The sequence below is a fragment of the Aotus nancymaae genome, unplaced genomic scaffold (assembly GCF_030222135.1).
Source record: "Aotus nancymaae isolate 86718 unplaced genomic scaffold, 86718_ANA_hifiasm-v0.15.2.pri h1tg000089l, whole genome shotgun sequence".
Taxonomy (NCBI): Eukaryota; Metazoa; Chordata; class Mammalia; order Primates; family Aotidae; genus Aotus; species Aotus nancymaae.
The window spans coordinates 26585949-26612324 of NW_026988504.1; the positions used below are offsets into that span (position 1 = coordinate 26585949).

Genomic DNA, 26376 nt, shown 5'->3' on the forward strand with positions numbered 1-26376 from the left:
TTTTTTTTTTTTTTTTTTTTAACGGAATCTTGCTCTGTTGCCTAGGCTGGAGTACAGTGGCATGATCTTGGCTCACTGTAACCTCCCACTCTGGGGTTCAAACGATCCTCCTGTCTCTTCCTCCCAAGTAGCTGAGACTACAAGTGCAAGCCACCATGTCCAGCTATTTAAAAAATTTTTTTTTTATTTTTAGTAGAGACAAGGCTTCACCATGTTGGGTAGGCTGGTCTCGAACTCCTGACCTCAGGTGATCCGTAGCCTTGGCCTTGCAAAGTGCTGGATTATAGGCATGAGCTGCACTCATAAACTACTTTTTAAAAAATTATTTTTACTTTTTGAGACAGGATCTCACTCTGTCACCCAGGCTGGAGTGCAGTGGTGCTATCTTGGCTAACTGCAGCTTCAGCCTCCCAGGCTCAAGTGATCCACCTCAGCCTCCCAAGTAGCTGGGACCACAGATACATGCCACCATGCCTGGCTAATTTTTTGTATACTTTATAGAGATGGGGTTTCGCAATGTTGCCCAGGCTGGTCTTGAACTCCTGGATTCAAGCGATCTGCCCGCATTGGCCTCCCAAAGTGCTGGGATTACAGGCGTGAGACACTGTGTCTGGTCCTAAAACTGCTTTAAAGAGGTTGGTAGGCCGGGTGCCTGTAATCTCAGCACTTTGGGATGCCAAGGCAGGCGGATTACCAGGTCAGGAGTTTGAGACCAGCCTGACCAACATGGTGAAACCCTGTCTCTACTAAAAATACAAAAATTAGCGAACGTGGTTGTGCGTGCCTATAATCTCAGTTACTTGGGAGGCTGAGGCCACGAATTGCTTGAACTCAGGAAGCAGAGGTTGCAGGGAGCTGAGATCTCGCCACTGCACTCCAGCCTGGGCAACAGAGCAAGACTCCGTCTCAAAAAAAAAAAAAAGGTTGTGAAAGATGTTCAAACCCAGCTTTTAGGTGGAGAAGGATGGTATCAACACAGCAGTTTGATGAGACTGTAATATCCATATTAGTAGTAGGTCCATATGCGAAGCCTACCCACAGTACTCCCTCCTACAAGAACCCTAAATTTCAGGGCAGAACAGAGAACGGTGAAACAATATCACAATTTAGTTTTTAAGTTTTGGGTTAGTCTTATTCTTGGGTTACCCCCCCTCCCTTTTTAAAGGCCCATCTGCATTTTCTGTTCAATAAACTTGAAATTCGTCTTATTTTTGTTTTGGGCTTCTACTACCTATCTCTGGGTCTTTCCCTCAACCCAGAGCTAGGGGACCCCCAAATGCTCTTCTTTGAAGACAAACTGCTTTGATATCATCTCACTTTAGAATCTAAATTTCATTAAAGAAAACTAATTGAGGCCAGGCATGGTGGCTCACGCCTGTAATCCCAGCACTTTGGGAGGCCAAGACAGGCGGATCATGAGGTCAGGAGTTCGAGACCAGCCTGACCAACATGGTGAAACCCCGTCTCTACTAAAAATACAAAAATTAGCCAGGCATGGTGGCTTGCACCTATAATCCCAGCTACTCAGGAGGCTGAGGCAGGAGAATTGCTTAAACTTGGGAGGCAGAGGTTGCAGTGAGCCGAGATTGTGCCACTGCACTCCAGCCTGGGCGACAGTGAGACTCCGTCTCAAAAAAAGAGAAAGAAAACTAATTGAACAGAAAAAAAAAAAAGAATCTAGATTCCACACTGTATACCCTATGAACGTTTTCCAGCTAGCCTGAGGACGGTGTAGATTAATAGTCATGTACATATGATCTATGCACAGTACAACAATCATTTCTTTTTCTGGTACAAATTAAGAATTTCTGTATGATCAATTCTTTAAAGAAAAACACCAGAAGACATATCATCCTAAAATTGACATAATATTTTCCATTAATTCCAGTAAAGCTTGTTTTTTTTTTTTTTTTTTTAAGTATAAGTAGGCAGGATTAGGATAGAAAATTAATTGATCTTTGTTTTCAGTTGTGCTGAAACGGCTCATAGTTTTTAAAGTCTGAGTGAAAATTTAAGCATCAGCAGTTGGGCTAACGGGTTGCAGAGCTGGAGGGGTAGGGGGCGATAGATGGTTGGGCAGGTGGATATTGGTTATCCTGGGTGACCAGCTAAGATATCAGTTGTCTTCAGCTGATGGCTCTGAAATGCCCTTAAGGACACAGCACCACAAGGTTGGGAAGGCATTAGGGAAGCATAAGGCAGATGGAAAAGGCAAATTAGGAGGCCTTGCTCAGCTGCTGAAGGAGGGAGAGGCCGGCATAAAGAGCACAGAGGCGAGGGAGGGTGTCTGGGTCCCACATGTACTGGGGGCCCGATCTCTGCACTTCCAGGCCGCTCAGCCCAACTAGGGCCTCCGTGAGAGTCAGCTCCTCATCCCCAAGGGAGGAGAGCAGCTCGGGCTGCAGGGGGAAGACACCGTCTTTATCCTGCAGGAAATTCTGTTCCATCGTGCTCTCCACCTGGAGGGAACCAAAACAGCATGAAAAGAAAAGAACTGGAAACCTCTCTCCTTCTAACTCACAGAATCCCAAGAAGTTTACATTCCTCTTATTAGAATCCCTTACTTTACCTTACAGTACAACCCCATCTGGGTCTTTGAACAACCCTATACAGAGGGCAGCACATTGATTTATAGCCCCATTTTACAGAGGAACGAATTGAGACAGACTCAGATACATTAAAAATTTGCTCACGGCTGGGTGCAGTGGCTCATGCCTGTAATCCCAGCACCCTGGGAGGCCGAGGTGGGTGGATCACCTGAGGTCGGGAGTTTGAGCAACCTGACCAACATGGAGAAACCCCATCTCTACTAAAAATACAAAATTAGCCGGGCGTGGTGGCGCATGGCTGTAATCTCAGATACTTGGGAGGCTGAGGCAGGAGAATCGCTTGAACCCGGGAGGTGGAGGTTGTGGTGAACTGGGATAATGCCATTGCACTCCAGCCTGGGTAACAATAGAAACAGCAAAACTCTGTCTCAAAAACAAACAAAAGAAAATTGCTCACAACATTTGGCTATGAATAAGCAAGGCCAGAGTTTCTGTCTCTTCTCCCAAGATCAGGCTGATAAACCCAGATCATTGCCCAGAAATTCAGCCTTCTAGTGCTTGTTGTGAAATAACAAAAAAGAAGAAATATAGAGAGAACGGGGAGGAGTGGGCATAAGCCCCTGGGATAAGTCGAGGGTCCTCCAGAATGGCTCCATCCTTAGGGGAAATCGCATCTCCGCTGGCTCCAGCTACTCCCAGACTCTCCCCAGCATCTGCTGTTTTTCTCTCACCAGCTTTAGCTGCACGGGTAGGATCTTTTTCTCCATGGATTTTACCAGCAGCTTCTGTTGGGCTTCACTTAGCTCTGGAGAAAAAACAAAAACAGAGAAAGATGTGTGTCACTGGTGCAGAGGGGACTACAGACTCCAAAGAGTGCACTTCTAGAATTTCAGCATTCATTCATTGTATGTAATTACAATACAGGTGTTAAGGGAGCCATAGCTGAGGGGTCCACTTTGGTCTTGGAGTTGGAGGGTAGGCTTCTTAAGGGAACAAACATTTCAGCTTACATCTGAAGGATCACAGAGTTCTTTTTTTTTTTTTGAGACAGAGTCTTGCTCTGTCGCCCAGGCTGGAGTGCAATGGCGCTATCTTGGCTCATTGCAACCTCCTCCTCCCAGGTTCAATCAATTTTCCTGTCTCAGCCTCCTGAGTAGCTGGGATTACAGGCGTGCGCCACCACACCCAGCTAATTTTTGTATTTTTAGTAGAGACGTGGTTTTACCATGTTGGTCAGGCTGGTCTCCAACTCCTGACCTCGTGATCCACCCGCCTTGGCCTCCTAAAGTGCCGAGATTACAGGCGTAAGCCACCGCACCTGGCTGGATCACAGAGTTTTTCTAAGTGGAAAACCAGAAAATGTGGAGGGAAGAAGAGCTTTTAGGGGCAAGATCAGAAAATGTTACTCGCTGAAATTAAATCTTACAGGTATCAAGATAGAAGTGATGATCTTAGCTATATGCAGAAAATTTAAATATGTGGCTGATAAAACTAGGATTATTCAACCTCTATTGGCAAGACTAGGCTGTCTTTTCAGACCATCCAATGTGACCAAGTGAATACCTAGGAATGAAACCAATTTTTTTTTTTTTGAGATGTAGTCTTACTCTGTTGCCAGGCTGGAGTGCAGTGGTGTGATCTCGGCTCACTGCAACCTCTGCCTCCTGGATTCAAGCGATTCTTGTGCCTCAGCCTCCCAAGTAGCTGAGATTACAGGCGTGTGCCACCATACCTAGGTAATTTTTGTATTTTTAAAGTAGAGATGGGGTTTCACCATGTTGGCCAGGATGGTCTCAATCTCCTGACCTTGTGATCCCCCTGCCTCGACCTCCCACAGTGCTGGGATTACAGGCATGAGCCACCATGCCCGGCCCCAATTTTTTTTTGATGGAGTCTCGTTCTATTGCCCAGGCTGGAGTGCAGTGGAGTGATCTCGGCTCACTGCGACCTACCCCTCCTGGGTTCAAGCAATTCTCCCACCTCAGCCTTCCAAGTAGCTGGGATTATGGGCACCCACCACCACACCGGGCTAATTTTTGTATTTTTAGTAGAGATAGGGTTTCACCATTTTGGCCAGGCTGGTCTTGAACTCTTGACCTGCTTCAGCCTCCCAAAGTGCTGGGATTATAGATGTGAGCCACCATGCCTGGCCATGAAACCAATTTATAAAAATGTAGATATAAACTATTTAACTATGGTATAATTTGCCATTCATTCATTTATTTATTCATCCATTTGGGAATTGATTCAAGTGACTCATTCCTATCACTGAAAAGGTCTATAAATGAAGACCTTATTCCCCACTTACCTGTTAGGGCTCCAACAAAATAGAGGATGGCACCCACAGCCTCCTTTGATAGCAGGACATCTCTTGGGAGTGCCTCCAGGGTCACTTCATGTCCCTTGTCTAGAGCCCCTTCAAGCTGTGGGGAAGGTGGGTGACTATTGAAGATAACATAGGAAAGACCCCAACCCAGGGCCCAGCACGTAATAGTCCCCTGACAGGCGTGAACTCTCTCCCATTTCCCCATTTCTTTTTCAAGGCCTCAAGTCCTGAAGAGTGCTGGACTCCTAGGTTCCCTGGTCCCTGAGTTTTGGACTCTGGAAAGGGAAGATTCCAGCCCCTCCGGCAGACGGCCCTTCTGGCCTGCCTCCTACCCTCTGGCCATCAGGGGGAGCATGTTTGCCCTTTCCCAGGGGCAAAGGAAGGAGCAGTGGCCTGACAGCCAGGGGGCACGTGGCCAGCCTTGGGGAAGGATCTACGATGGGCTCCCCTGGCCACTGGCCACCTCCTGCCACTGTCAGATCTCCCCACCTGCTGCAATACCCGCCCCCACCAAACCTTTACCAAAACGTGCCTTCTCCCGCCCTGCCCCACTTCCACTGGGTCCTCACCGCCAGCTCGAGGTCTTGTAGCTCCTTTTTCTTCCCTAGAAGTTTGCTGAGGGAGCTGAGCAGGGAGCTTTGGCCCACTTGGCTCAGCTTCTCCACTTGTTGGGTCTCTCTCTGAACTTCTTCTTTTAGTGTCCTGAAGCCTTCGTGTACATCCCCTGTGGGGACAGTAATGGGGCACACGGCCCTCCAGTAAGCATTCTCCCTGCAGGGCTCCCACGCTCACCCCCTTTAGGTCCCCATGCCCTACCCCCCAGTTTGAGCCTGGCCCCTTTTTTCTTTACCAAGGAATGTGGTTACGGGGGTATCCACCAGCCTGGGCCTGAGGGTCGGGACGAGAAGGTGGACCAGGACGCATGCTATCATCTAACCCAACAGTGAATTTTCCCGATGTCCCAGGCCTCATCCCACATAAGTACACAATTGACTTCTCTTTCTCTAAGATTCCAGCCAAGAGCAGAGAAAGAAGGTCTGTGTTCCCTTCTCATGAGTTAGTTGACAAAGAAGAATGACTTTGCCTTCTCCTCTCTCTACCCTAATGCTACCTCCATGCCAAAGTCTTGAGAGAAACAAAGTTGCTGATAACTGAGAAAATAAGAAAAAAAAAAAAAAAAAGAATGCAATCCTTCAGAATGGCAGCCATACCAGGGGATGAGACACTAAGGAAGATGAGGAAAATACATCCTGCCTGTCTCCTGGGAGATGCCAGCTGCCTCGTTCCTGGTGTTACTGTGACTCAGTGGCTTTGGCCCCAGTTGCTGGGTGACTGAGTTGCATATGTATGTGTAGCAGGTTATAGTTACTAAGACTCTTAAAAAAATTTTTTTTTTTTGAAACAGAGTCTTGCTGTCGTCCAGGCTGGAGTGCAGTGGCACTGTCTTGGCTCACTGCAACCTCTGCTCCCAGGTTGAAGGGATTCTCTTGCCTCAGCCTCCTGAGTAACTGGGACTACAGGCATGTGCCACCACACTCAACTAATTTTTGTATTTTTAATAGAGATGGGGTTTCACCATATTGGCCAGGCTGGTCTCGAACTCCTGACCTCACGATCTGGCCGTCTTGGCTTCCCAAAGTACTGGGATTACAGGTGTGAGCCACTGCATCTGGCCAGTTTTTTTTTTTTTTAAAGAAACATCTGCTCCAGTATTTTTTTTTTAAGGCCAGGCACAGTGGCTCACACCTGAAATCCCAGCACTTTGGGAGTTCAAGGCGGGCAGATCACCTGAGATCAGGAGTTTGAGACCAGCCTGACCAACATGGTGAAACCCCGTCTCTACTAAAAATATAAAAAATTAGTGGGGCATGGTGGCAGGTGCCTGTAATCCCAGCTACTTGGGAGTCTGAGACAGGAGAATTGCTTGAACCTGGGAGGCAGATGTTGCAGTGAGCCAAGATCTCGCCATTGCACTCCAGTGTGGGCACAAATTTTTTTTTTTTAAATAGAGACAGGGTCTGGATTCACTATGTTGCCCAGGCTGGTCTCGAATTCCTGAGTTCAAGGGATTCTCCTGCCTCAGCCTCCCACAGTGCTGGGATTATAGGCATGAGTCACTGTGCCTGGCTGCTACTAAGCATCTTGAGGACAAAGGTCTCAGGCATCAGACCACCTGGGCATCTGGTCCAAAGTCTCCCCATTTCCACTACTTTTTCCCAAGCTATTGGAATTTCTGCTGTGTTTTGGGGACAATTATTTTCTGAGACTTGCTCTGCCATTTCTGTCAGTCCCGTGAGAAGGCAAGGAAAAGATTGGAGTTTTAAAATTCTGAGTCAAGAAAGTTTCAGTGGAATGAAAGGAAGCACTTACGGATGACCTTCTCCTCTCCTGACTTTCCTGAAGACACAAAAAATGCACATCTGTCAGCACAAAACCCATTTCTGCCTTTTCATCTAAAGCAGTTGTCGAGGCAGTTTTTATCAGTTATCATTATAAAAACACGTGGAGATGATGCTAACTCATCCACCCCCGAAATTTGGGAACGCACTTGTCTCCCGACCTTATTCTGCTGCTGACTGTGCCTTCCGGTCTCTGTCTGTCAGTTTCTGCATCTCTCTGGGGCAGTATTTATACACATCTCTCTCTCTTTCCTGAAGTTGAGGCTGGGTATTTTTAGGGACTTGGGAAACAAAAGCAGAGGCTCCTTGGGGGATTATAGTATAAGCTAGGAGACGGTGGAGGATTTTAGCAGATAATGTCAGGGGTAGGGCGGAAGATGTGGGAAGCCCGTAAGTAATTTCACTTACCTCCAGGAGGGAAGGTTTGCATGTTATCGTTGCAGATATGTGGAATATCTGTGAAGGGCAAGAGGGAGGGCAGGAGGACACTTACCAGCTGCCCCACAGTTCCTTCTCCAGTCTCAAGCCAAAGGGCTCTGCTAAGGACTAGGACCTTGTGCCCCAAATGCTTCATCTAATTCCCTGCTTCAGCCTCCATTGCTAGAAGCAATCTTTTCTTCCTTGATAAATTCTCTACTATGATAACACTACTTTTTTTTTTTTTTTTTTTGAGACGGAGTTTCGCTCTTGTTACCCAGGCTGGAGTGCAATGGTGTGATCTCGGCTCACCGCAACCTCTGCCTCCTGGGTTCAGGTAATTCTCCTGCCTCAGCCTCCTGAGTAGCTGGGGTTACAGGCACGCGCCACCACACCCAGCTAATTTTTTGTATTTTTAGTAGAGACGGGGTTTCACCATGTTGACCAGGATGGTCTCGATCTCTTGACCTCGTGATCCACCCGCCTCGGCCTCCCAAAGTGCTGGGATTACAGGCGTGAGCCACCGCGCCCGGCGATAACACTACTTTCTACCTTCCATTCCAGTCTCTGTCTGTTTCCTCCTTTGGCCACAGACGTCTTGAGAGCAGAGGCGATGCCTGTTCATCTTTGTACCCCCTCCCCCAGTGACCACAGTGCCCAGCACCCAGGAGATGCTCAGAACCCAGGAGCCTCTTCAACCCTCTCTCCAGAGCAGCCTCCACGGCTGCAGTTGGATCACAGTACAAAACACGCCCCTGCTCATTCTCTGACGTTGCCGCAAGAGGGGACCAGGGTGCCTCAGTATTGGTGCAGGTAATTCTCGTCTTGCGGGGAGAACATGTGGGTCTCTGCTTACCCCACTCATCTTTGCCTTTGACCATCAGCTGTCTCACTCGAAAAGCCAGGACGCAGCCCTTGGGGATGGTTACAGCCTCCTTGTGGTTTACAGATCCCTAGAATTAGATGATGAGAATTTGTGAATCTCTGGAGATCTTAAGTATGAGATATTGGGAGTGTGGGTTTGGGGAGGTGCGGGGTCAGGGCTGAGAGCCTTCAGGGAGATAAGAAGTTGGAAGCCCTCAGTGGTGTCCCTGGTCTGTCTCTGAGGAAGGACTTCAAAGCCCTTGCACTCATTTATGCTGATTTTCCTTTTTTTTTTTTTTTAAATTGAGATGGAGTCTTGCTCTGTAGCCCAGGCTGGAGTGAGTGCAGTGGTGTGATATTGGCTCACTGCAACCTCTGCCTCCGGGTTCAAGCCATTCTCCTGCCTCAGCCTCCCAAGTAGCTGAAACTACAGGTTTGCACCACCATACCAGCTAATTTTTGTATTTTTTTTTTAATCAGGGGAAAGCGCGAACGCGGTCCCCCACTACCACAAATTATGCTGTCAAGTTTCACACATTTGGGGAAATTGCAGGGGTCAGCATATCTGGAGTGCACAGGCTCACCCTGGGAAAACCACCTTCGTGATCATGGGATCTCCCCTGCCAGTAAGTATAATTTTTGTATGTTTAGTAGAGACGAGGTTTCACCACGTTGGCCAGGATGGTCTCGATCCCTTGACCTCGATCTGCCTCAGCCTCCCAAAGTGCTGGGAGTACAGGCCTAAGCCATCGCGCCTGGCTCTGCTGATTTTCCCTCTAGCAATCTGTGTCTCTCTTTCTGCTTCAGATGCATGAAGGGAACCAGGCCAACCTGCTCCATCTCCTGCCTGCGCATCATCCTAGAGCTTCCATCCAAGCCCTGGCTCCTTCTTCCTCTTTGTCATGTGTCCCATGCTTACCTCTTACAGGAAGGCTTCCATGACTAACCTCTACTCCCGGCTCCAAATCCCAAATCATCCCTTGAATGTTTAGATGCGATAGGTAGACGTATGTGGAGCGTTCCTATTTCCATTGACTTTTCCAAGCCTGTGTTCTCTGGGCTTCAACCTCTGTGTCTCCTCTATGAGCCTGAGAACTTTCTGAGAGCAAGGATGTCTCCTCTTTGGATTGGGAACAGCATGAGGGAAAACCTATGAATGGGACTTTCCCCTTCCCCAGTAGTTCCCTGTGGCATCTGGCACAGGGATCTGCCCTCACTGGGTGCCACTGACCAGGGAGGGGGCGTGTGTCTGGGGTTTGGATCTTGAAATGCTGAGGGAAGGAGTGGTCCTTTTCAGCATCCTGGGTGGGCACTGATCAGGCAAAGCTAATGAAGCCTCCAGGGAGGGGCTGAATGTAAATGTGTATGTGTGAATGTGAATGTGTGTGTGTGTGTGTGTGTATGTGTTTGAATCAAACCTGTAGCCCCAGCGGGGAGAAGAAGGGGAGGGAGAAGCAGGCCTCTGCCTTGCCGGCTCGCTCCAGTGTGACCTCCTGCACCGTCTCCACCACCTCCATCACCACATACAGGTTCTCCCCTTGACCTCGAACCTCTTTCAGGAATGGGTGATCTGCTGCCAGCTTCCTGTGGCGGGAGAAACATAAGGGAACCCGTTCAGAGCTTCTTCCTGCCTGTGCCACGCCCTCGTCTTTTCTTCTGTCATTCCCAGGAGCTAGACATTGTGGTGGCAGGGAAGGAGTGAGGACTCTGGATCAGGTCTGAGGGCGAAACCCAGATCTCCTGCTTACTGGCAGGGCAGCTTCTCTGAGTCTTAGTTGCCCCATCTATGAAATGAGTATAATGATGCTGACATCCTGGGTTGCTCAGAGATAAACTGGGTAATTATCTGGGCCAGCACCTGGCCGGGAATAGGGCCTCTCAGGTACTTCTTACCTCTTTTTCCTCTGGTTCAGGGGTAGATGCTTCCCTGTTTCCTCCCCATTTATCTCTCTGGGACCCTTTCTCTCCATATCTACGCTCTCTTGTTAACACCAGTTTCTCTTCTCCACTTGCTCCTTCTGTCTGCTTCCATATATAAATGTGTCTGAATCCTAACAAATTTGTTTGCTTTGATCATGCTGCTCTCTCAAATTACTACCCTATTTTTCCCCTCATTTCATTGGCAAATATATCAAAAGATATGCTCACCCCTACTCCTAAATTCTTTTTTTGTTTGTTTTCTTTTTAGATAGAGTCTCACTCACTCTGTGGCCTAGACTGGAGTGCAGTGGCATGATCTTGGCTCACTGCAACCTCTGCCTCCTGGGTTCAAGTGATTCTCCTGCCTCAGCCTCCCAAATAGTGGGGATTACAGATGTGGGCCACCATGCCCGGTCCACCTAAATTCTCTTTCTTTCTTTCCTTCTTTCTCTCTTTCTTTCTTTCTTGCTTGCCTTCCTTCCTTCCTTCCTCCCTCCCTTCCTTCCTTCTTTCCTTCTTTCTTAGATGGAGTCTCTCTCTGTCTCCAGGCTGGAATCCAGGGGCGCGATCTCGGCTCACTCCAGCCTCAGCCTCCCGAGTAACTGGGACTACAGGAGCGTGCCACCACGCCCGGCTACTTTTTTGTATTTTTAGTAGAGACAGGGCTTCACCATGTTAGCCAGGATGGTCTCGATCTCCTGCCCTTGTGATCCTCCCGCCTCGGCCTCCCAAAGTGCTGGGATTACAGGCTTGAGCCAGTGCGCCTGACCCTAATCTGCCTAAATGCATTATAACTTTACCTTCTATTTCCTTCTCAGCTGAGATTACAATGACTTCTTACCTGTCAGTCTCAATGACCTTGCCTAACTCCGTGCAATACTCAATCCTGCTGTCCAAACCTCAGAGCAATGCTGGCTTCCCTTGGCTTCCAGTCACGCTGTACCGCCCTGGTTCAACTCCAGTGCTTCTAGCTTCTAAATCCTATCCATTCTGTCTGCACCTCATTTTCCATTTTATTTGGTTCTCTACAATTTTGTGTTCTGTAAGATTCTGTTCTCAGTCCTGTTTTCTCAACTCCCTCTGAAACGCCCAACCCACTCCTACAGTGTTTTCTTTTTTTTTTAAAGTCTCACTCTGTTGCCCAGGCTGAAGTGCAGAGGCTCGATCATAACTCACTGCAGCCTTGAACTCCTGGGCTCAAGTGATCCTCTTGCTTCAACCTCCTCAGTAGCTGGGACTATAGGCACAACACCATGCCCGGCTAATATTTGCATTTTTTGTAGAGATGAGGGTTTCATTATCTTGCCCGGGCTGGTTCGAACTCCTGGACTCAAGCAGTCCTCCTGCCTTGGCTACCCAAAGTGCTGGGATGATAGGATTGAACCTCCTCCCCGACCCCTACAGTTTTAATCTTTATATCGCTGATTACCCCGTGTGTATCTTCACCTTGACCTCTCTCCTGAGTTCAAGGACCTTATTTCCAACCACCTGGTAAACATTCTCAGCTGATGTCTCAGCAGAGCCAGAAACTCAAAACATCCAAAAGGAACTCACAATCTCCAAATCTACCTCTAACCTCTGTCTTCCTGTTTGTCACCGGAAATGGTACCTTTAATGTCCTATAACGTCACAACCTGAGTCAAATCTCACAGTCACGTTTGACAAAATCCCTTCCCTCATCCTGCAATCAGCTACCAAGCCCAGGCCATTCTACTGCCCTTGTTAATATGCCCTGCATCCATTCCTTCCTCTTCACTCCTGTTGCCCTTCCCCAGCTCGGGTCCTCAGTTTACATTGCTCATGGGATAGAATAAACAGTGTCTTGGCTGGGTGCGGTGACTCACACCTGCAATCCCAGCACTTTGGGAAGCTGAGGTGGGTGGATCACCTGAGGTCAGGAGTTTAAGACCAGCCTGGCTAACGTACTGAAACCCCGTCTCTTCCAAAAATACAAAAATTAGCTGGGTGTGGTGACAGGCACCTGTAATCCCAGCTACTCGGGAGGCTGAGGCAGGAGATTCGCTTGAACCAGGGAGGCGGAGGTTATGGTGAGCCAAGATCGCACCACTGCACTCCAGCCTGGGTGACAGAGCAACACTCTGTTCCCCACCCCCCGCAAAAAAGAAGAACAGTATCTTGCCTGGTCTGACTGCTTCAAACTCCTGTCCTCTTCCCCTATCTGACACACTTCCTCCATCTGGTTGGATTAGTCATGGGACACATCAGAGCATTTTCAGGGTCTTCCTGACGCCTACAGAACAATTCAATCTCCTGGACCTGCCGCTTGGCTCCTCCGTAGTTTGGGTTCACGCTGCATTTCCTGCTCGTTCTACTCACACCTCATCTGCCCCTGCCGGGCTGGCCCTGGTGGTTAAGATTGCTCACCTGTGTGCCGTAATGATACCCTTCTCCCAGCCCTGCGTGCCCAATTTCTGCTCGTCTTTCAAGGCCCAGAACAGAGGCTGCCATGTCTATGAGATCTTCCTTTAGTTCTCCAGCCAAAAGTCCCTTTGACCTGCCACAGGACTTGGTGAAACCATTCCTACGGCACTAACCACTTCCTGGCTTGGATTATAATTATAATTACTGTTGCACAGGTTTTTGTTTGTTTGTTTGCTTTTGAGATGGACTCCTGCTCTGCCGCCCAGGCTGGAGTGCAGTGGCACAATCTTGGCTCACTGCAGCCTCTGCCTTCCTGGTTCAAGCAATTCTTCTGTCTCAGCCTCTTGAGTAGCTGGGATTACAGGTACATGCCACCATGCCCGGTTAATTTTTGTATTTTTAGTAGAGACGGGATTTCACCATGTTGGTCAGGCTGGTCTCGAACTCCTGACCTCGTGATCCGCCCACCTCGGCCTCCCAAAGTGCTGGGATTTCAGGTGTGAGGCACTGCACCCGGCCTGCACAGATTTTTAAAATTTTCACCTTCCTAGATTGCAAGGTTCTTGGACAAAAATGTTCTAGGTGCACCCAAGCCCGTAGTAGAGTGCTTTACATACGTGCTTGCTGGATGACTACCCCAGCCCTTCCTTCTGGCCTTCCCAGTCCTTACCTCCTTCTTTCAACCACTACTTAACTACTTAAAAGCCAGTTCCTGTGTCAAACCAAACATCCATGGTGCCCAGCATCAAGGTGGCACCTGCCACACCCTTGTGCTGTGGGGCAGCATTCCCGAGGGCGTGCCTAGTGTGTACTGGGGCCAGGCAGGAGGCTTCATTTATGGGAGCAGAACACAGCGCTCAGGCCTCAGCTGGGGGCAGTTAAGACCCATCCCTCCTCTTTCTAGTGTATTGCATAGTCTTAGAGTTAGAAGGAGCCTTAGAGATGATCAACCAATCCCATCATTTTGCAGAAAAAAAACTGAGGTCCCAAGAGAAGTGACTTTTCCAAGATCACACAGCAAGCTGGTGTGGACATAGTCCTCCCTGTGCGTGTGTGATAGTGGGAGGTGGTCCTGGAGGCAGTGGCAGACCTGGAGGTGTGACTAGGAAATGGGCCAGATGCAGCCATGGGCCAGAAGGGTTGCCTTCAAGAGCTCCCCTGTGGTGACCACATTGGCAAAGGTCAGTGCAAGGATCCTACCTTTCAACTGAAGGCCCAAAGCACCCTTTCCACACACTGCCCCACCCACCTCCCAGTCATCCCTGGGTCCTGCGCACTCTCACCTCTCCTGCTGCAAGGTCTCCAGGGCCTTGGGAGCCACACTGAGTGTCTGGACCTCCAGAGTGCTGTTCTGCGAGAGCCCTGCCGTTCCCTTCACCTTCACCGTCTTTGGTACATCCACTTCTCCCTCCACTCGGGTGTCCAGCATATTCTTAAAGCCAAAATTCCCAGTGTCTGTTGGGTCTGCAGGAGGGAAAAGATGAAAGGGGCTGGGCTGGCTGGGCGGGATAACTCATGCCTACAATCCCAGCATTTTGGGAGACCAAGATGGAAGGATTGCTTGAGCCCAGAAGTTTGAGACCGGCCTGGGCAACAAAGCAAGACCCTGTCTCTACAAAAACAAACAAGTAAATAAATAAAAGAGACTGAGCAGGCCAGGCATGGTGGCTCACACCTGTAATCTTTGGGAGGCCGAGGCAGGCGGATCACCTGAGGTCGGGAGTTTGAGACCAGCCTGGCCAACATGGCAAAACCCCATCTCTACTAAAAATACAAAACTTAGCTGGAGGTGATGACAGGTGCCTTTAATCTCAGCTACTTGGGAGGCTGAGGCAGGAGAATCGCTTGAACCTGGAAGGCGGAGGTTGCAGTGAGCCGAGATCGCGCCACTGAACTCAACCTGTGGGATAGAGTGAGGCTCTGCCTCCAAAAAAAAAAAAAAAAAAAAAAAAAATGGGCTAAGCTGAGAGGTATCCCCGACTCCTGGCCTCCTCAGCTCCAGATGATAGCTTTGGGCTAGATGACATCTAACCACCTCTGGCCAGAGGGAGCTTTGAGGTCCTCCTCACAGGCCAGGTGCCCAGCCCCTGCCCCTCAGTATCCCTCCATTCCCGGCCCTGCTGGAGGCTGACCTGAAGGTGAGCTGCCGGGCTCAAGCACATCCAGGAGCGTGTAGTCGGTGCGGACATACCGGGCCCCCCAGAAGAGCGTGCTCTTCCTCTTCCTCAGCACCAGGCAGAAGGGATGGAAGCGCTTGAAGTCGATGAGGCTGTCAAGGGGTGTCAGGTCCCCTCGAGGGTTCAGCTGTCTGGTCAGGGCCCGGGTGACATTTTCAAACATGGTCATGGTCTCTGTGGAGGTGGGGAGACGGGAGAGTGTCAAGGCGGCTGCTGAGGAGCCCGGGACATGGGCTGGGCCCCTGCAGAGATGCCTGGATTATCTCCTGCCATCGCTGGAAAGAACCAAGAGAGTCTGCATTTTATAATGACGAACCTAGGGCTGGAGAGTTGAAACAGTTGCCTCAAAGTTCCATAGATGGCCAGCAAAGCCAGGGCCCTTTTCTCACTCCACACTCATTTTCTTCACTGCCAGGGAGCCCAGCTGGAGCATTTCTTTCCTCTTTCTTTCTTTCCCCCTCCCCTTTCCTCTCCCCCCTCCCCCTCTCCTCCCCTCCCTTCCCCTCCTCTTCCTTTCTCTTGTCTTCCGAGACAGGGTCTTACTCTGTTGTGCAGGCTGGAGGGCAGTGGCGTGATCACAGCTCACTGCAGCCTTGACCGCCAAGGCTTGATCAGTCCTCCCACTTCAGCCTCCTGAGTAGCTGGGACTGCAGTCATATACTTGGCTAATTTTTAAAATTTTTTTTGTAGAGACAGGGTTTTGTTATGTTTCCCAGGCTGGTCTCAAACTCCTGGCTCGAGTGATCCTCACACCTCGGCCTCCTGAAGTGCTGGGATGACAGGTGTGAGCCACTGTGACTTGTTTAGAGCATTCATTTAGCAATGGAAGTAAAGTTTCCTCACTCCAGAGACTAGCAAGAGCCAGGGTCTGAGGACACAGGGGAGGGAAGGAGGTGCTGCTGGCACTAAGGACCTGGGTGGCCAAGCTGTTCACCTGCCCCAGTTGCCCTCTCTGTGTGTGGGGTACACTTCCCTGCACCTGTTCTCCCCTCGTGTGTGCCTCCCAGCTCACAGGTATGAGTAGAAACACTCTCCTCTCACAGCCCCTGGGATGCCTGAATCCAGATTTTTTTTCTTTTTATGAGACAGAGTCTCACTGTCGCCCAGGCTGGAGTGCAGTTGTGCCATCTCTGCTCCCTGCAACCTCCACCTCTCGGATTCAAGTGATTCTCCCGCCTCAGCCTCCCAAGGAGCTGGGACCACAGGCATGTGCTACCATGCCTGACTGATTTTTGTATTTTTAATGGAGATGAGGTTTCACCATGTTGGGCATGCTGGTCTCAAACTCCTGATCTTAAGTGTTCCACCCTCCTTGGCCTCCCAAAGTGCTGGGATTACAGGCGTGAGCCACTGCATCTGGCCAGGATCCAGGCATTTCAGTGCTCTTTCCCTCTGCCCCCTCTGCTTACAATAACACCCCCTTCCGCATCTGAACAACCCCCAGTCGTCCTCTAACACACAATTCAGGTCACCTCCTGTGACATCTTCCCTCACTCCTCCAGCGAGCTGGTGACTGTACCTGTGTTCCCAAAGCGCTCTGCCGAACACCTGCCCTTCCTGTTGTTACGATCTGCTCACCTGACCCTCTCACCTCCTCGCCTGTGACTTCCCAAAGGGCAGGAAATGGGCCTTAGTCACCTCTGCAGCAGCAGCAGCAGCAAATACCACGCCTGGCACAGAGTTGGAGCTTGGCAAATGTGTGTGGAAAGAACCAATGAATGTGGCCCCGAGAGACGTGCGCCTGGGTGAGAGGACCCTGGAGAATGTGGGGCCCATGAAAGCCTGAGGGTCAACATCTTTTTTTTTTGGACACGGAGTTTCATTCTTGTTGCCCAGGCTGGAGTGCAATGGCGCGGTCTCGGCTCACCATCCACCTCCTGGGTTCAAGTGATTCTCCTGACTCAGCCTCTCAAGTAGCTGGGATTATAGGCACCCGCCACCACGCCTGGCTACTTTTTGTGTTTTCAGTAGAGATGGTGTTTCTCCATGTTGGTCAGGCTCGTCTCGAACTCCTGACCTCAGGTGATCCACCTGCCTCAGCCTCCCAAAGTGCTGGGCTTACAGGTATGAGCCACCACACCCAGGCTGAGGATCAACATCTTAAGTCTCTGTCTTTGAAGTTTGAGTCCGGGTGCTCTGGCCGATTGGCACACCCGAGTTATCCCTGTGGGTGGAAGAGGCCACACCAGCTGGCATGGAGGCACCCCACATCCACCGCAGGCACTCACAGCAGCAGGGGACAGGAAGCATGGCACAGATATGTAGGGCTGTTCTGCCAGCTTTGAGGAGCTTTTTCTTTTCTTTTTTTTTTAACCCTTATTCCTGGAAAGGCCAGAAAGGGGCAGGACAACCTCCTGGTGCCATCTGGGTGCACCTGGGGAGGGCTTGGGCAACGGCAGCCTTCTCTTCACCGGACAGATGCCCACAGGCCTACCTCTCCCATCCCTCCCAAGGCCTATCAGAATACTTATACCACTGGACTCTAGGGGAGTTCCATGCCTTTCTTGGTCCACCCATCTCCCTGTGTCCCCAGAACACCCCTCCCTCCCCTGCTGTCATCAAGTCCTTACCTGGGAACAGGGATGGGTCCTGTCCGGCAGCTGGGTCTGGGGCGAGGGCCTAGGGCTCGCTTGGTCTGTAGGTTGAGAGGATGACCGTCCCTTGCCAGGACAGGCTGCTTTATGCAGGGTCAGAGGCTTCCAGGGACCCCGCCTGCCTGAGTGACCCCACCCCCCTCCCGCTCCACTTCCGGGAGAACAGCATCAACCTGTTCCACGTGTGCCCTGGCCTCCTGAGGGCTGAGGGGGTGGATGGGGAGCTGCCAAGCAGGTGCCAGCGTGGGTGGGGGTAGCCAAGGCTGATAGGCAGCAGCTGGAGGTTGGCTTGTGGGCTGAGAGGAGAGGAAGGCAGGTGCCTTTGGGAGGGGTGCAGAGGGAGGCAGTGGGAGTGTGTGTGTGAGTGTGAGTGTGAGTGACCAGGGATGGCGCCTCTGTTCTGTCATCATCATGGTCATTGGGGAGCATCTCAGATTCATGGTGGGGTCTGCGGGTGCGACACAGGATGAGGAGTACTGTCTGTCCACACACCCCAGCAGAGAGCAGAGCATCTGCAGCACTGCCCTCCAGCCCTGGGCTTGTCAGCCTGCATAGCGCTGCCTCACTCGATTTGTTTTAGCTGCATGGACATATCTCTGGTACTGCTAGAAGCAGATGTCTGAGTAGGCAGAGAAGGAGTTAGACCAAATGGTTTTCTGTTGTTGAATGCTCCTCGTTTCTGCTCCTCACGGAATGTTGTATACACACATACGCATATCCGTAGGCAGAGGCACGGCGACATTCGTGGAAAAGCCCAGGGTGCTTGTGGTGGGCTTTCAGATGTCGCACGAGAGGTCACTCAGGTCCTTTTCTTAGCTTAAATCTCTGCCTAGAAGGGATTTTAAAGGAATTTCAAATTTTGCCTACACAGTCACATCCCTAGAGGACAGAATAAGGGACTTACAAGCAAGGCCCTGATAGTGTTGGGCTATGTGGCCGTGCATGTGTGCAGGTATAACCAGACACACCTGAGCCTTTCTGCTCCCGCCTGGAGGCCCCTCTCAGTATCACTTATTGAAAAAGAAACACAACCCTGAATGCTGTGAAGAGTAAATTCCATGTTTACTGAAGGTTTTCGTGAGGGGCTGGTAGTGAATGAGACTAGACCATTCTACACTCAGGAAAACTCCCTAAAAATGTCATCACTCCACTTGTGTCTCCAACGTCTCATTCAATATGACAGATGCTCCCAAATATTTCTTCTCTATGTCTGAAAAAAGAACCACCTTGCCCCTGCCTCTCTGTTCACTCTCTTTTTGTTTACATCCCTTCTTTTTTTTTTTTTTCTGAGACGGAGTTTCGCTCTTGTTACCCAGGCTGGAGTGCAGTGGCGCGATCTCGGCTCACCGCAACCTCCACCTCCTGGGTTCAGGCAATTCTCCTGCCTCAGTCTCCTGAGTAGCTGGGATTACAGGCACGCGCCACCATGCCCAGCTAATTTTTTGTATTTTTAGTAGCGACGCGGTTTCACCATGTTGACCAGGATGGTCTCGATCTCTTGACCTCATGATCCACCTGCCTCGGCCTCCCAAAGTGCTGGGATTACAGGCGTGAGCCACCGCGCCCAGCTTGTTTACATCCCTTCTTATCCACCCTATGCCTTTTTGAGACAGGGCCTCGCTCCGCCACCCAGGCTGGAGTGCAGTGGTGCGATCACGGCTCACTGCAGCCATCCATTACTTCATCCTCCTTCCACAGCTCCAGCCCTGGAGGATCCTGTGAGCCCCTCTCTACAGGTGTGGAGACAAAAAACTGTGGAAATAAAAGACACAAGACACTGAGAAAGAGAAAACAGAGTTTGGGCCCAGGGGTCCACTGCCAACCGAAGCACGGAGTCCTTTGGCCCCGAGTGCCTGGACACTCTGACTTTTACTGAGTACAGAGCAGGGGGAAGGTAGGTAGGGTGAGGCAATGGTGGTCAGTGATAGGGTCAGGTAAATCACGTGTCTTGGAGATACGGGTCCCAGGACTTTCAAGTAGCCGAGGCGAGGAGAAAACCTAATGCGACGGCACTTTTTCATACTTGTCAAGAAAGAACAAAGACATTAAGATTTATGTTACTATTACTGATTGTATATTTTAAGAGAAGGAGGGACCAAGTGCAGAGGCGGAGCGTGAGAGTGGACATGGAACGTGACCGCTGGAGCACAGCATCACATAGAGACAGTTAAACCCCCTGATGTCTGTGGGCGTCCCTGACAGCCGTCAGGCCTACCACAAGAGCTTGGGGGAGCGGAGTTTTCTCCTGACTCCCCCAAGGAAGGAGACGTCTCGGGCATTTTGGACGTCTCCTTCCCTAGCGGCTAAACAGCGGGCGCTCTCCCAGCACTGGTGCTGCTGCACAGCTGAGGCGCCCTCCAGCAGCCCTTATGCGGGCGTGACAGAGGGCTTAGAGCATCTTGCCTTAGGATCACTTTGTTCACAATGTCACCTCAGTTCCATGCTTCATAACCCAATGATCATTAGTAAGATTAAAAGATTATATTGAGTATATATATTTATGTGATTACATGTGAGTAACTGTGATTATTCATGATTATATATAGGAATAACTATGTAACTACATCTCTAATTATTTTCTTTCTTTCTTTTTTTTCTTTTTTTTTAAAGACGGGGTTTCACCATGTTGGTCAGGCTGGTCTTGAACTCCCAACTTCAGGTGATCTGCCTGCCTTGGCCTCCAAAGTGCTTGGATTACAGGCGTGAGTCACCATGCCCGGCTTCTCTAATTCTTTTCTAATTCTGTATTCATATGGGAACAGGCTGAGGCTTCAGACCCTTGGCTCGGCACTTGCAGGGTCTCCCACGGGGTCTTCCATCCACACTGAGGCAGGGGAATCACTTGAACCCAGGAGGTGGAGGTTGCAGTGAGCTGAGATTGTGCCACTGTACTCCAGCCTGGGTGACAGAGTGAGACTCCATCTCAAAAGAAAAAAGGTTATCGTTAGTCATCTGGTCCCTATCACAATACATATTTACGTAGAAACTTGTTGTATGTGTTATATCCTTTTCATCTCTGTCTGTTTTCCTGGTTCTTCCTGGATTTCCACCTCTTCCTCCCCGTATCTCTCAGCCCTACACTGACGTGACGCCTGCATTTCAGCATATAGTCCTGAGGCTGTGCAGTCTCCTGTGCCTTAATCAGCTCCGGGGAAGGTGGTCCCACTCCCACCCTCTCACCAGCTTGGCATTGCCTCGGTTAGACTTTTGGGAGTTTCTTTCCAGTGACGACCCTCCTCCCATGGGCTGCAGGCCAAGTTTCCTAGTCTAGTGGGTTCTGCAAAGATCTGGGGAACAGTGGCTTTGAAAGGCTACATGTGGCTCTGCTCTCCCCAAGGACCCGCAAAGCCCATTTAGCCAGCTCTGATCTCAGAGCACTCTTCCTGGCCTGTCCTCACACTCCTGGTGTCCTCTCTACCCTCCCTGCACTGCATTGCCCCATTCCCGCAGATGGCCTAATGACGTTCCAAGCAGGGGGCTTGGTGGGTTCCAGGCAGGGAGGAGATACATGGGCTGGTGGGGTCAGCCAGGTTGAAGCTTTTGTGCTTTTGGAATGAAAATATCCACATGTAGCCTTGTATTGTGCTGCTCCTTCCTCCCATCCAGGGTTCCCTGCTTCTCTCTCTCTCCCTGTCTCTCTCTCTGTCTCTCTTTCTCTCTTTCTCTCTCTCTTTCCTTCCTTCCTTCTTCCTTTCCTTTCCTTTCTTTTCTTTTTTTGAGATGGAGTCTCACTCTATCTCCCAGGCTGGAATGCAGTGGCACAATCTCGGCTCACTGCAACCTCTGCCTCCTGGGTTCAAGAGATTTTCCTACCTAACCCTCCCAAGTAGCTGGGATTACAGGTGCATGCCACCACTCCCAACTAATTTTTGTATTTTTGGTAGGGATGGGGTTTCACCATGTTGGCCAGGCTGGTCTCGAACTCTTGATGTCAGGTGATTCACCTGCCTTGGTCTCAGAAAGTGTTGGGATTACAGGTGTGAGCCACCGCACCTGGCTGCCTTTTTTTCTTTTTCTTTTTCTTTTTTGAGACAGGGTCTCACTCTATTGCTCAGGCTGGAGGGCAGTGGTGCAATCATTGCCCACTGCAGCCTTGACTTCCTGGGCTTATGGGATTCTCTAATCTCAGCACCCCCTCCATGCTCCCAGAAGCTGGGACTACAGGCATGCATCACCATGCATGGCAAACTTTTTTTGTTTTTGTTTTTGAGATGGAGTCTCACTCTTGTCACCCAGGCTGGAGTGCAGAGGTCTCCCTGTGTTGCTCAGGCTGGTCTTGAACTCCTGAGCTCAAGCAATCCTCCTGCCTCAGTCTTCCAAAGCACTGGGGTTATAGGCGTGAGCCACCGCACCTGGCCTGTGGCAGAATTTAAGTTGTGCTGATGGATATTTCAGTTAGACTGCCTTGTAAAATCTCTTCAGGCCAATTAGAATGCTGAAGCAGGAGGCCAAGGGGTGCGTGCTGCTCAGGCAGGTGGTAAACTTTGCTCTCTACCTCCCTCTGGTGGTTAATCAAGGTAATGATGGACAATAATCACCCCTGATTTGGGGACCAAGCTTGTGACTGTGTGGGTTTGCTAGGAGATAGGGATGAAGAGAGGGAATTGACTTAAGAGAGGAAGCCCCAGTCACCTGCCCCGTGGGCCCCTTCCTGTCTCTCTGACTTATAGAGTGCACTGCAGACAGACACGACATTGGGGCAGAGCATTGTTTCCTTACTCGTTTTTCCTTATTTTCCCGTGTTTTTTTTTTTGTTGTTGTTGTTTTGTTTTGTTTGAGATGGAGTTTTGTTCTTGTCGTCCAGGCTGAAGCGCAATCTTGGCTCACTGTAACCTCTGCCTCCTGGGTTCAAGTGATTCTCCTGCCTCAGCCTCCCTAGTAGCGGGGATTACAGGTGCCTGCCACCCACACCAAGCTAATTGTTGCATTTTCAGTAGAGATGAGGTTTCACTGTGTTGGCTACGCTGGTCTTGAACTCCTGACCTCAGGTGATCCACTCACCTCGGCCTTCCAAAGTGCTGAGATTACTGGCAAGAGCCACCGTGCCTAGCTGCTTCTCTGTATTTTCACCAGCTCCCCCAGGCTTGTCCTCAAGCCCCACCCTGCTTTCCCTAGCCATGGGCGGGCAGGGCTGGGGATCCCTGATGCAGAAAATATCTGGAGAGCCAGCTGTTGTTGGCCAGCACTCGAAATATGGAGAGGCTGGCTTACAGGACACAGAGTGGGGTCAAGGCATTTGGCTCCCAGGTGTGAGGAGGGTCTGTCTCCTTGGTCTCCTTGTATGTCAAGGCCACAGAGTCCCATCAGGGCCTGACCACTTTCAACTCCTCACCTCAAAGTAGCTCAAAGTAAAGACAGAAGGACCCCACCTTCCCCTGGAAGAAGTTCTAGTCCAGGATGGTTTCTGTCTGCACAGTGGAGAAAAAACATCACAGGATGCTTTGCATTTAGGGAGCCACCAACTTCAGAAGTGATCTGCAGTAAAATTTATTTATTTATTTATTTTTAAGACAGTCTTGCTCTGTCGCCTAGGCTGGAGTGTAGTGGCGTGATTTCAGTTCACTGCAAACTCTGCCCCCCTGGGTTCGAGTGATTCTCCTGCCCCAGCCTCCCAAGTAGCTGAAATTACAGGGGTGTGCCACCACGCCTGGCTAATTTTGTACTTTTAGTAGAGATGGGGTTTCACCATATTGGCCAGGCTGGCGTTGAACCCTTGACCTCAGGTGATCCGCCTACCCTTGGCCTCCCAAAGTGCTGGGATTCCAGGTGTGAGCCACCACGTCTGGCCAAATAAAATTCTTAATAACTTTTATAACAAGGAGTCCTGCATTTTCATTTTGCACTGGGACCCGTAAATTTTGTGGTAGGTCTTGCTTGGTACCATTGGGCCTAACTTAGTAGGTCTGGCACATCAGGGATGGCCTTCACCCTCATTCCTGACCCTCACCACACAGAACCCCCAGCAGGTACAGAATGTTCCCCCAGCATGGAGTTGAGGTTGCTGAAGTCTCCTGCAGTCCTGCAGCCATTCAAAGACTCCGTTCCTACCCCCAGTCCTCCCTCCCAGAACTGGTTCCTGTAGATCCAAGACTAGATCAACCTGGCAGAGAGATGGGAAGTAATGATCCCCAGGCAATTAGAGACAGCGCGCTTCCTGAAGGAGGGGACGCAGGTCTTCATGCTCAGAATGGCCATTCCATCAGGGCAAGGGCCCGGTCTCTTTCCCCAGGAAGAAGCCTCCTCAGGTGGGCTGAGATCTCCGGGGAGGAGGCCGATCACGCCCCATCCAGCCCTCCTCTGGCCTTACCAGCTTGTAGCTCCGCCCTCAGCCATCTTAAGCCCAGCCTATCATCCCCCACCATCCATCTTACCCGCCATCCCGGGCTCGGTCTTCCCGCGCTCGAAGTGTGTTCCTCAGCACTTGAACCCTGTCCCAGATCCCGCCCCACCCCTGGGCAATCTGCCCCGCCCCCTGCGACCTTAAGTCCCGCCTCTCGTCCCTAGTAGTCCTGTCGTCACCACCCAGCCCCGCCCCCTGAACGCCATCACCACCTCTGCCCGGCAGCCCGCAGTTCCGCCCACTTCGCTCCAGCCCCGCCTTCACCGCCTCAGCCCCACCTCCGCACCAGCTCCGCCCTCACCGCCCAGCCCTAGGTCCGCCCAAGCCCGGTCCTCAAAGCCCCAGCTGCACCCTCATCACCCCAACCCCGCCTCTGCCCTAGCCCCGCCCTCACTACTTAAGCCCACCGCACTCCGGCCCCGCCTCCCCAGCCACGCCCCCAGCACCCCAGCCACGCCTCCACCCCGCCCCTCCGGTCATTCTCTCCGCAGAAGCTCTGCTGCCCGGGTCTGGCACATCTGCACCGCAGCAATTCCTTCACCTCCACCTGCAGTGCCTGAAACCCCGTGTGCTGCTGTGGGGCCATCTTGGGTCCGGACTGAGCTGTGGGTTCAGGACAGTGGTGACTGGGATCCTACCCCTCTCCACCCTCTTCGACCTCACTTTACTGAGCAAGTCCCTCATTCTCAGGCAGAGGTTCCTTTCTGGGGCGTGGCGCCCTGTTCCCCCGTGAAAACTTCACCAGGAAAAGATGGTCGGAGCAGGGTCTTGTGGTGAGGGCGCATGGGGGCTCAACGCCTTACAACGTTTACCTACGGGTATTGAGGATCCTGTCTTGGGGAAAGGGACACACCCTGTCACCATGGATGACTGCCATAGATGGAGAGCGAAAGCACGAGGACGGAAAGCCCAAACGGAAGAGGCGTCCTGCGCTTTGGTGCAGCACTGGGTGGGCCTAGCCTCAACCTACCCAGAACAGTGTGGTGGGGGTTGGGGGAGATGATGTACCGAAAAGGCCCAAGAAACCTGTGGCTACCATCGCAGTCAGCACTACGTTCCGCCAATGTCCAGAAGACCTCTCTGCATCCCACCCACCAACACCCCAAAGTTTTTCCCTTGAGAAGGGGCTCTGGGCTTCAGTTGCTGACTTGACAGGTTTCTTTCCTTTGCTTAGGAAGGGGGTCTCTGTGTCCCTCTTACCTTCTAAGGCTTTGTCCACCTTTGGGGCGGAGATGGGGAGAAGAGCCCTCTGCTTCTCCCACCTTCTGAGGGTATTTTCAGCTTCTTGTTCTTGGATGGGGGATGTCTGTGAAGGTCAGAAATGGGGCACTTGGCTGGGCTTGGTGGCTCATGCCTGTAATCTCAACAATGGGAGGCTGAGGCAGGCGGATCACATGAGGACAGGAGTTCGAGACCAGCCTGGTCAACATGGAGAAACCCCATCTCTACTAAAAACACAAAATTAGCCGGCATGGTGGTGTGTGCCTGTAGCCAGCTACTTGGGAGCCTGAGGCAGGAGAATTGCTTAAACCCGGGAGGTGGAGATTACAGTGAGCTGAGATCATACCATTGCACTCCAGTCTGGGTGACAAGAGACTTGTCTCAGGCTGGGTGCGCTGGCTCACGCCTGTAATCCCAGTACTTTGGGAGGCCGAGGTGGGTGGATCACGAGGTCAGGAGTTCAAGATCAGCCTGGCCAACATGGTGAAACCCCGTCTCTACTAAAAATACAAAAATTAGCCATGGGTGGTGGTGCATGCCTGTAGTCCCAGCTACTCAGGAGGCTGAGGCAGGAGAATCACTTGAACCTGGGAGGTAGAGGCTGCAGTGAGCCAAGATCGTGTCATTGCATTCCAGCCTGGGCAATATAGTGAGATTCTGTCTCAAAAAAAAAAAAAAAAAGAAGGCGGGGGAGAGAAATGGGGTACTGGGCACTGGCCTCTCTGTCTATTCTCAACCTCCCCCCATCCCCGCCGCCCCACACCCAGCACATATAGTGTGGCCTCCAGGAGGGGACAGGTGGGTGCAGGGTGCAGGCATAAGGGAGTCACACAGCAGGGGATGTGAAATAAGGATTGGAAGGGGCCCAGGAGAGAGTGGAGTCACCAGCTGGTTTGGAAGACTCCAAACTTCCAAATTTCAGCTCAGTTCTGAGGGCCTGGCCCTGAATAGGAACCGTCCCTGGGAGGCTGCCTCCCCTCCCCTCCCTCGCACTCTATGCTGTGACTCCAGGTCTTCCCCCCCAGTGATTCGCTGCTTTTTGGGACAAAAAGCCATGATGATGCTCCTGTGTGGAAACAGAGAGCCCTGGAAAAGACAGTCGTCCACAGGGCAGGAGGGGAGGGGAGGAGATAGAGAAAATGAAAGAAGGGAACCCTGGCAGAGGGTGGAAGAACCCCGGCTGCAGT

At 51.1% G+C, this 26376-nt stretch overlaps 1 protein-coding gene and 1 non-coding gene across 2 annotated transcripts; both read right to left on the minus strand.

Annotated features, from left to right (window-relative positions):
* Positions 1-1935: 1935 nt before the first annotated feature.
* Positions 1936-17670, minus strand: GSDMA (gasdermin A). Its single transcript, XM_012452078.2, has 10 exons — positions 17605-17670; positions 14990-15208; positions 14141-14321; positions 9974-10139; positions 8548-8644; positions 7683-7730; positions 5445-5599; positions 4858-4972; positions 3281-3354; positions 1936-2459 (listed from the first exon to the last, which is right to left on the minus strand). The coding sequence occupies exons 2-10, from the start codon at positions 15201-15203 to the stop codon at positions 2217-2219; spliced, it is 1293 nt and encodes a 430-aa protein (XP_012307501.1). The 5' UTR covers positions 15204-15208; positions 17605-17670; the 3' UTR covers positions 1936-2216.
* Positions 9033-9189, minus strand: LOC135271745 (U1 spliceosomal RNA). The gene has a single exon (XR_010339879.1). It is a non-coding gene; the product is annotated as a U1 spliceosomal RNA (small nuclear RNA).
* Positions 17671-26376: the final 8706 nt, after the last annotated feature.